The sequence below is a fragment of the Mandrillus leucophaeus genome, unplaced genomic scaffold, assembly GCF_000951045.1.
Source record: "Mandrillus leucophaeus isolate KB7577 unplaced genomic scaffold, Mleu.le_1.0 Scaffold191, whole genome shotgun sequence".
Classification (NCBI taxonomy): Eukaryota; Metazoa; Chordata; class Mammalia; order Primates; family Cercopithecidae; genus Mandrillus; species Mandrillus leucophaeus.
The window spans coordinates 100099-110507 of record NW_012101932.1 but is presented as its reverse complement, the minus strand read 5'-3'; the positions used below and the strand labels follow the sequence as shown (position 1 = coordinate 110507).

Sequence of the window (10409 nt, the reverse complement as noted above, 5' to 3'; positions counted from 1 at the left end):
AATGTAAAAGCAAACAGAAAGTGGCAGTCTGGGTGTAGAGGGATGGTAAAGAAGGCATCCTTCAGGTCAAGGACAGTGAAATGGGTGGTGTCAGGGGGAACACGCGAGAAGAATGTATATAGATTAGGAACAACTGGAAAGGCAGGGACTACTGCCTCATTGATGAGGCGTAGGTCCTGTACAAGATGACAGGCCCCAGAGCTTTTCTGTACAGGTAGGATAGGAGTATTGCATGGTGAGTTGGCGGGAACTAGAATGTGCTGTCGGAGCAGGCGTGTAATGATAGGTTTTAATCCCCATCGATGTTCAAGGGAGACAGGGAACTGGGGTCTAGAGGGAAACTTGGAAGGGTCTTTTAGCCGGATGCGGACCGGAGTATGGTGCTGGGCAATGATTGGGATGGAGGTGTCCCACACCTTAGGGTTAGTGGGGACTGGAAACGGGAGTGGGGGGGTCAGCCTGGCGGGGTTTGTCAGGTGAGAGAAGGGGGAAGAGGAATGCGAGGTGTGGGGAGGGATTGGGTCGGAAGTGAACTGAGGCCCCTAGCTTGGAGAGGAGATCTCTTCCTAACAAGGGGACTGGGCATGAAGAAATGAGTGCGAGAAGAGGGAGCCATCCAAGCGGCAAGACAGAGGAGGAGTCTGGCGGTAGGTGGAGGGAGTGCCATCAATTCCCATGACCGTGACAGTGGAGGGGTGGCTGGGGCCACTAAAGGAAGGCAAAACAGACTAGGTAGCCTCTGTGTCCATGAGGAAAGATATGGACTTACCCGCTACCTGAAGCATAACCCTGGGCTCGGCGAGAGTAAGAGGGGTTCCCGAGTCTGGGCCTCTTCAATCTTCGTCGGTGTCGAGGAGCTGGAAGGCGCCTCCAATACCTGGAGGAGGGTCGTCACGTGGAGGCACAGCGACCGTCCTTAGGTCGGGGCAGTCTGACTTCCAGTGGCCCATCTGCCAACAGTTCGGAGAGGGGCGTTGCTGCATTTGAAGCAGGCACCAGGTGGCGCTCGGGTAGTACCTCTTTTCTGGGAGCTCCTGGAGCCGGCCAGCCTCAGGGCTGCTACCAAGGCCTGGGTTTGGAGTTATACCCTCTGTTTTAGCCTGGCCTGTCATTGGGCCTCAGCTGCTTCCTCCCTGGAGTTGTAGACCTTGAAGGCCAGTTTGACTAAGTCCTGGATGGGAGTTTGAGGGCCGTCCTCTGCCTTTTTTAACATTTTTTGGATATCGGGGGCCGACTGAGAAATAAAGTATGAAACTAAGATGGCTCCTCCTGCAGGGGAGGCAGGGTCAAGGCGGGTGTACTGAATAAGTGACTCTGTCAGTTGGTTAAGAAAAACAGCCGGATTTTCATCTGAGCCTTGGACTACCTCCTTTAAGTTATTAAAATTGACTGACTTATTGGAGGCTGCCTGCATGCCAGCAAGAAGGCACTGGACCATCATATCTCGGCGGCGGTGGCCTGCCTGACCAACCTGCTAGTCCTAGTTGGGCTCGGCTGAGGGCACCACCTCAGTGCCAACTGGCATGGCGTGGTCAGTTAAATGAACCTGGTCAGCGTGCTGCCTGGCTGCCACTAGGATACGCTCCCGTTCCTCAGGGCACAGGGTTGAGGTCATAACGATATGGGGATCATGCCAGGTGAGGTCATACGCCTGGCACAGGTATCTCAACTTTTTGAAATACTAAGTGGGGTTGGCCGAGAAAGAGCCTACACGCTCTTCAATCTTAGACAGGTCTGCCAGCGAAAATAGCACACGGACCCGGACCACTCCTTCGGCGCCTGCCACCTCTCGCAAGGGACACAGGAGGTCGGTCCTGGACCGAGTATGGGCTGAGACAGGCGAGCAAGGGGAGGAGGTGGAGGTGGGGGAGACAGAATCTGTCGGGTTTGGCGAGGGCACAGGAGGGGTGGAAGGGAGGGGAGGCAGTGACGAGGACGGGGATAATGGCGGGTCAGGGTAAAGAGAAGGTTGGGTGGGAGACCGAAGGGGTGGCCGGGATAGGGTGTCAGGAGGCTCAGAAAAAGAGGAGGAATCATCCCTCTCCTTGCTCGAGGGAAGAGACTTTGCGAGTAGGACCTGAGCTAACGAGCATTGAGCGTAGACATCTGGGCGAGAACGCAAGTCCCAAAAGGCTTGAACATAGGCTATCTCGTGCCATTTGCCTAGTCTCTTGCAGAAGTTGGTCAGATCCAAGAGAATGTTAAAGTCTAGAGTGCCTTCTGCAGGCCACTGAGCCTGATTATCCAATTTATACTGCAGTCATGCTACCATGCAGGAGAAAATGAGTCGCTTTTGTTTTAGGTCTTGGCTGAGACTTAAAGTCTGGAAATTAGCCAAGAGGCACCTCAGAGGGGATTTTCGGTTTGGTTTGAACTGGGTAGTTCCCATGGTCCTAAGGCGGGCAGTCCGGTGGCAATGGGAGCATCCTCCCACTGTCATGAGGAGTGCAGAGTATGGCAGCTTCCGGGGAGGTTGGACGTCTCCTAGTCCCTGGTGCCAAGGTCACAGTTGACCTGAGGGAGCCCCTGACGTGGCCATGCGTTTTGGACAAGGACTTCCCGGAGGGGGCCTACAGGACAGGGGAAAACAGCAGTGATTGAATTGAGTCTTGGATTTGGTGAAACGGCTCCCGGCTCAGAAAGAAGGTCCTCGCTCTGGGAGAGGAGCGCCTGCCCGACCCAGGAAGGGTCCGGGGGAGGGGTCTCCTCCTGGGTTTCGGCACCAAATGTAAAGGTAAACTGAGGCTGGAGCCGAACCGGGAACGAAGACACAAGGCAAATGGCAGTGAGAATAGCCTTTATTAGGACTCGCGAGCGAGGTTCCTCAGTCCAAAGGTGCGGGCCGAGGAAGTCGCGCTGAGGGAGGAGGGTAGGGGCTTTTTATAGCCCGAGAGGTAGGGAAGCTGGTTGTGTAAACAGGGCCTTGGGGGTCTTGAAACTACTAGGGCAGGAGTTGAGTAAGGGTCATGAGGAAGGGGTCTTTGGAAACTGTTAACTGAAACTGCTGTTTACGAACTTGTGGAATGCAGGTGAGCTGCAGGTCATGGGGGAGTGTGGTTGCCCAGCCAGAACTCTGACGCATGTAAGTCTGCGGGTGTGTACAAGGGTGAAGGGAGTCTTTAACAAAAGGCCTGCTATGCCAGGTAACACCGCCATGTTGGGTCTAGATTCCTGCCTAACATCCACCTTGTTCTATATTTGAGATGCTGTTAATCTGTGACCCTACCCCCAACCTTGTCCTTGCAAGAGACATGTGCTGCGGTGACTCAAGGTTTAAAAGATTTTGGGCTGTGCAGGGTGTGCTTTGTTAAAGAAGTGCCTGAAGGCAGCTTACTGGTTAAAAGTCATCACCATTCTCTTAATCTCAAGTACCCAGGGACACTTACACTGCCAAAGGTCACAGGGACCTCTGCCTAGGAAAGCTAGGTATTGTCCAAGGTTTCTCCCCATGTGATAGTCTGAAATATGGCCCCGTGGGAAGGGAAAGACCTGATCGTCCCCCAGCCTGACACCCGTGAGAGGTCTGTGCTGAGGAGGACTAGTATAGGAGGAAAGAAGGCCTCTTGGCAGTTGAGATAGAGAAAAGCATCTGTCTCCTGCCCGTCCCTGGGCAATGGAACATCTGGGTGTAAAACCAGATTGTTGTTCTGTTTACTGAGAAAGGAGAAAACCGCCTTAGGGCAAAAGGTGGGACTTCCTAGCAATGCTGCTCTTTATGCACTAAAAAGGTTTATGGAGATGTTTGCATATGCATATCAAGGCACAGCACTTTTCCTTAAACTAATATCACAGAGATCTTTATTCACATTTCTTACTGCTTACCTTCTCCCTATGATGATCCTATTATCCTGTCACTTCCCTTTTTCTAAGACGGTAAGGATAATTATCAATAAATACTAAGGAAACTCAGAGACCGGTGCCAGCTTAGGTCCCCTGGGCCCATCTTTTCTTTCTCTATACTTTGTCTCTGTGTCTCATTTCTTTTCTCAAGTCTCTGGTTCCACCTAAGGAGAAACGCCCACAGATGTGGAGGGGCAGGCCACTCCTTCAAAGACGTTGTCAGGCAGTCAGGCAGCAGGTCATTATTAAGACCGATAACTTCAAGCATCGATTAAATCCATCATTTTGGAACTGTGAAATGTGTAAAGTGATCAGCTACAAAGAGCCAAATATAGAATTCTGAAGATACAGAATGTGGTGGCTTGGCTGCTGCAACAGGCAAAGCAGCAGCCTGGGTTTCTCCGGCCCGTCACTCGAACCCACCGGCTCATCATCGCAAGGTGCGGCCAGATGCCCTTTATCTTACCTTGGGAGCGAATCTCCTCGGCTCACACAACCCGGCCACCGGCTCCTACCGCGCTGGCACCCCTCTGGCGGCGAGGGTTCGTCCCAGTGCGGGTGACGCCCGGAAAGGAGCCAGTCCCAACAGCGCAGGAGGCTGAGGGGTCCCTCTACCAGGATTCGCTCACCTGCTTCCAGGTGTGTCGCCTAACAGCGGCTCCCGTTCACCTTCGATCCGCAGGTCCGCCATAATTACAGTCCCTAAAAGGCGTCTTGCGCCCAACTCTCGCGACACCTGCTTTCTCACATTCTGGGTGGCGTGAAGCTGGCAAAACAAGCCTGCAAGTGCGCGTGCGCACCTGACTGTCGGACGTGAGCGGAACGCCCCGAGGTCATAGGCGGGGTCACGCGGAAGGCCGGACAGCGCAGGGCGAAAGGAGGCAGCAGGGCGAGGGAGCCTTCTCCCTCAGTAGGCGCTTCCCATTCTGAGGGGGAGGAAGAGCCGAGGCGAGCTCGGGGCGTGTCCAAACTGCCGCCCCGCCCCGCTCCGCCCCGCGCTCTTCTTCGTCTCTCCGCTTCGCCTTCCATTTGGATTCCTGGAAAGGTTACCCGACCTGCGGTTGGGGCTCGGACCAAAGTCGAGTCCTCGAAAGGGAGCCTGGAGAGCGGCGGTGCTGGGAGGCCCGGCCAGCTCAATCGCAGGCTTCTGCCTGACGGCCGGTAGGTAGCCGGCCGGGTTAAGTAGCAGGCGCGCTAAGAGCTCCCCGCGCCTCTTAGCGCGTCGTGTACGTGCCCGGAGGCAGGGACCTGGGACGCGGAGCTAGGCGGGAGACTCGCGGGTCAGGGACGTGCGGTGAGGCAGGGGCGAGAGACAAGGCTGAAGTCCGCGGCGCGCTCCGGAGGGCCGAGGTGATGGGGGCGAGCGGGTGGGCAGTCCCTTCCCCCCCGTGAAAGGTAGAGCTGGCTTCCAGCTCTCTTCTCTAGGTCGGCTAAATGCAAAGGCACGTTACCTGGAGGGCTTGTCAAAGCCAGTACTGAAGGTGGGATCCGCTGCTTGTAAACTGCAGGTTGCCGGATGCGCACCCCAACGGCGGCTGCGCCTACGGGGGCCTCAGCCTTGCAAAATCTCACTCAGAAGAGCCTGCTGCTGAAACGTGGAGGTTGAAAAAGGCACAGCACCTGCCTAGCAATGACCAGCTCCTTTCGTCACAAGGAAGATGACATTTTTAGAAAACATGTCATGGGTTTTCACGAGATCTCCATGTTTATTTCCTGGTAGTTATGTATTAACATCTTATCTTTACTATTAGGCTTGTAGGCTAGCTGGTGTCAGTAGTCAATCTGTGTCTCATAAATTACCGTTTTATTAGCGCCAGATACATTGTCATGTAATTTCATTTGATCACAACTATCCTATGAGATAGGCAAAGCAGACACATTTCTATTTTACCGAAAATTAAGATCCAGACAAGTTAAACCTAGAGTCACTCGGTGTGGAAGTGGCAAAGTTGGAAACCAAACTTAATTTTTTAAATTAATATTTATGAGCATTTACCCAATGCTAGGTCCTATACTAGTTGCACAGTCGTGTACGATATATGCCATCACTTCTGATCTTTGTGTCATTTTTGACCTTGTGTGTATCAACCAGGCACGGTCAACTGGTGAACACCTAAACTTGAAACGTGCAGGCCGGGTGCGGTGGCTCACGCCTGTAATCCCAGCACTTTGGGAGGCCGAGGCGGGCAGATCATGAGGTCAGGAGATCGAGACCATCCTGGCTAACACGGTGAAACCCCGACTCTACTAAAAATACACCAAAAACAAGAAAATTAGCCGGGCTTGGTGGCACGCACCAGTAGTCCCAGCTACTCAGGAGGCTGAGGCAGGAGAATCCCTTGAACCCAGGAGGCTGAGGCTGCAGTGAGCCGAGATCGCGCCACTGCACTCCAGCCTGGGCAGGAGAGCGAGACTCTGTCTCAAAAAAAAATAAATAAAAACCTTGAAACGTACTATTCAGAAATACCATCTAAATCAAGACCTATTTGCACTTGGATTCAGTCTTGTAGATTCATTTGTAACAGTTCACAAAAACAAGTCAGATTTGTATTATTGGTTCCAAGAAGATACATGGGTAGAAAAGTTAGTATTTTCTTGCCATAATGTCGCTTTACTATATTGTCTATATTGTCTTTTTTAATTCCTGGGGGCTAGCAATGTATGGCACATATATAGTGGACAAGGGGATTTTTAACCAGTATAGCAGTAGGCAGAATGGTTCCTAGATAAATATACGTTGGATGAATGCTCATTGAACTACCTCATCTAATCCTTACAACAATCCTCTGAGGTGGGAATTGTCTCATGTATACAAGGAAATGGAAGGCAGGGAGATTAAGTAACTTGCCTACAATCATACAGCTAACAAGCAACAGAGTTAGAATTCAAGAAACGCAGGACTCCTGGTTCTAAAACCTGTGCTCTTTACCACCAGGCTTCTTAAGGGGAAAAAATGGCAAAGCAGCAAGCAGGATCTTTCCTCATATCTCATAAATATATAGTAGATATTCAGTTTTTATATAAGTGAAATAATTGGCTATCATGTATCAGGGCAGATATTACTTTCTGTTTATAAGTTAAAGTGGCCTACTCAAGGTCATACAGCTAGTAGAGGAATCCCAGTCCTCTGACACTGCTCTTTTCCATTGGTGCCTCCAAGTGATGACTTCAGACCACAAAAGCACATGGGATGAGTACATACACAGCTGGTGAAATCTAAGTAAGCTTAGTGTATTGTACCAGTAGAAAAAAAAAAAAGAAAAAATGTTTCTTAGGAACACATAGCATCCAAACAAAGTAGACATTTAAACATATATGTGTGTATGTATATATATATGTTTGTTTTTTTTTAATAAAGCCCATGGAAAAGAGGAGCTAAATTTGAAGAGATTAGATTATTTCTTGAATGTTTCACACGAGAATATGAGACACTCCAGTTGGTGGATTTCCTTAGGTGACTGCCCAGGATAGTTACCCACACCCTTGTCAAACAAACAAACAAGCTTCCTATTTTGTTACTCTTGTTCAGTGTAAGATTAAAAGGAATTATATTTGTTGAATTATATTTGTGAAGCTAGGGAGGTAGATTTTACCAGTGGATATCTGAGGTATCTAAACCCTTTCTTAGCTGCTTAAACTTGTATAGACATTATTTAGAAGTAAAGTTACAAGATAAAACTTGAAGTCTCTTTTTTTTTAGGTAAGGGAATAAGTTCTTGTACATGGTGATATTTTTTAAATTTTCATTTATGCCTTTGAGATATATATCACCAATGTAAAGATAAAAGTCCAGAAAAAAATTAGTATTGCATTGTTAAATACTTAGATACCAGATTGACAGGAAATAAAAGTACTAGATAGCATAATAAATGATGAGTGTCACTTTAGCAACTCATTTCTAGGGAAGACTTTTTAGTTCTTGGTACTGTACTAGAACTTCTATTTTTATTTCCCTTTGCTTTTCCCTGTCACATTGATAATTGGGTCATTTTGGCTTGATATATACTTCAGAAATGGGTTCTATTTCTGCAGAAGCTCGTTGTTGTCTGTCCAGCCTGAAGCAGGGACTTTTAAGTATCTGGCATGGCTCCAGATGGTGCCTCATTTTGGTAATTTAGAGTTATGTTCACCCTGGGCTTGGATTTTTATCTGTTCATGGTGGCACTGAATACCCTGGACCCAGCCAACCCTGTCTAGAAAAACTTACGTGTTTAGAAAGTTCCACAAAACCTGTCTTTTATGTTGTTCTTAGAGCTGAAATGGAATTTAAGAAGATTTGTGTAATCCCACACCCCAGAACCAAATTTATACTAACCTGTATGTGTGTTTGATTTACTTTCTGTTCCTCATTTATTAGTTGTTTATTAGTAGGTAAATATAGTAAGGAATATGCTGTGTCTAAGTTTGGAGTGCTGACTTTTGTGGCACAGGGAATAAAAGTGATTTGGGAAGGTTTTCTTTTTATTTTTTCTTTTTGAGACGGACTTTTGCTCTCGTCGCCCAGGCTGGAGTGCAATGGTGCGATATCAGCTCACTGCAGCCTCTGCCTCCTGGGATCAAGGGATTCTCCTGCCTCAGTCTCCCAAGTAGCTGGGTTTACAGGTGCCCACCACCACACCTGGCTAATTTTGTATTTTTAGTAGAGACGGGGTTTCTCCATGTTGGTCAGGCATGTGTCCAACTCCCAAACTCAGGTGATCCGCTTGCCTCAACCTGCCAAAGTGCTGTGATTACAGGCGTGAGCCACTGGGAACGTTTTCTAGTTTGGGTAGAAAACTGGAAATAAGTAAACAATTTAGGCAAATAATAAATATAGTACTTTACAAAAATATTTGAAAAGTTCATCGTTCTTAGGTCCTTTCTTGCTTCCTTTGCAACTTTCTAACTCCGTATTTTTGCCTTACCTTGGTTTTATCTACCAATCTAGAAGAATATCAAAGTTTAGGAAAATGGAGCATCTCATGAGCAGTATATTACTTTTCTTCTTACTCTAAAATATAGGTGTTGTTTTTTGTTGTTGTTGGGTTTATTTGTTTGTTTATTTATTTTGGAGACAAGATTTTGCTCTGTTGCCGAGGCTGGCGTGCAGTGGTGCAACCATGCTCACTGTTGCCTCAACTTCCCAGGCTTACACAGTCCTCCCACTGCAGCCTCCTGAGTAGCTGGGACTACAAGTGTGCACCACCACACCTGGCTAGATTTCAAAATTTTTTTGTAGAGACAGGGTCTCATTGTGTTGCCAGGGCTTGTCTTGCACTCCTGGGCCCAAGCAGTCCTGTTTTTGGCCTCCCAAAGTGCTGGGATTACAATCATGAGCCACTGTGCCTGGCCAGGATTTTTTTTTTTTAAAGATGAGGTCTCACTATGCTGCCCAGGCTGGTTTCAAACTCCTGGTCTCAAGCAATCCTCCCTTCTCAGCCTCCCAAAGTGCTAGGATTACAGATGTGAGCCACCACATCCAGCCTAGCCAGGACTTTTAATTAAATTTTATTTTACTATCGTGGATTCCACTTATTGTTATTGATGCCATGGATGTTACAAAGGAAGATGATGCCCCTGGTTCATTTCATGCCGCTGTTAAGAAAATAAGTGGGCCAAGTGCGGTGGCTCATGCCTGTAATCCCAGCACTTTGGGAGGCCAAGGCGGGCAGATCACCTGAGGTCAGGAGTGTGAGACCAGCCTGACCAACATGGAGAAACCCTGTCTGTACTAAAAATACTAAATTAGACAGGCATGGTGGCGGATGCCTGTTATCCCAGCTACTCGGAAGGCTGAGGCAGGAGAATTGCTTGAACCTGGGAGACAGAGGTGGTGGTGAGCCAAGATTGCGCCATTGCAGTCCAGCCTGGGCAACAAGAGTGAAACTCCATCTCAAAAAAAAAGAAAAGAAAAGAAAGAAAATAAGTGACCTATAATATAATGCAAAAGGCAGTGAAGTCCTAGCTGGGTGCAGTTGCTCATGCCTGTAATCTCAGGACTTTGAGAGGCTGAGGTGGGAGGATTGCTTGAGCTCAGGAGTTCGAGACCAGCCTGGTCAATATAGCAAGACCCTCATCTCTACAAAAAATAAATTAGGCTGGGCATGGTGGCTCACGCCTGTAATCCCAGCACTTTGGGAGGCCAAGGTGTGTGGATCAGCTGAGGTCGGGAGTTTGAGACCAGCCTGGCCAACATGGTAAATCCCCGTCTCTACTAAAAATACAAAAGTTAGCCAGAAGTGGTGGTACATGCCTGTAATCCCAACTACTTGGAAGGCTTAGGCAGGAGAATTGCTTGAACCTGGGAGGCGGAGTTTGCAGTGAGCTAGATGGCGCCACTGCACTCCAGCCTGAATGAGAAGAGCCAGACTCCGTCTCAAAAAAAAAAAAAAAAAGAAGAAACAGAAATTAGCCAGGCAAGGAAGGAAGGTGGCCTGTGTGCCTGTGGTCCCAGCTACTCTAGAGGCTGCACTGGGTGGATTACTTGAACCTAGGAGCTAGAAGGTTGAGGCTGCAGTGAGCCATGATTGTCCCACTCACACTCAAGCCTGGGCAACAGAGCAAGACCCTGTCTCAAAAAAAAAAAAAAA

The 10409-nt window shown here is 48.7% G+C and overlaps 2 protein-coding genes across 4 annotated transcripts in view; one reads left to right on the top strand and one right to left on the bottom strand.

Annotated features, from left to right (window-relative positions):
* MFSD8 (major facilitator superfamily domain containing 8) overlaps positions 1 to 5427 on the bottom strand; it is a 62148-nt gene extending 56721 nt beyond the window's left edge. Inside the window, exons 1-2 of one of the 3 annotated variants that reach the window (XM_011978226.1) lie at positions 5292 to 5379; positions 4470 to 4606 (exon numbers count right to left, since the gene is read on the bottom strand). In XM_011978226.1, coding sequence (XP_011833616.1) covers positions 4470 to 4531 — 62 coding nt within the window. In that variant the 5' untranslated portion in view covers positions 4532 to 4606; positions 5292 to 5379. Of the gene's footprint in view, positions 1 to 4469; positions 4621 to 5291 lie in introns of all 3 variants that reach the window. The other 2 variants (XM_011978227.1, XM_011978228.1) reach the window with 2 other exon arrangements.
* Positions 4658 to 10409, top strand: part of LOC105538409 (chromosome unknown open reading frame, human C4orf29) — a 67219-nt gene continuing 61467 nt past the window's right edge. The window contains exon 1 of the mRNA XM_011978260.1: positions 4658 to 5001. The gene's annotated coding sequence lies outside the window, so the exon portion shown is untranslated. The remainder of the gene's footprint in view (positions 5002 to 10409) is intronic.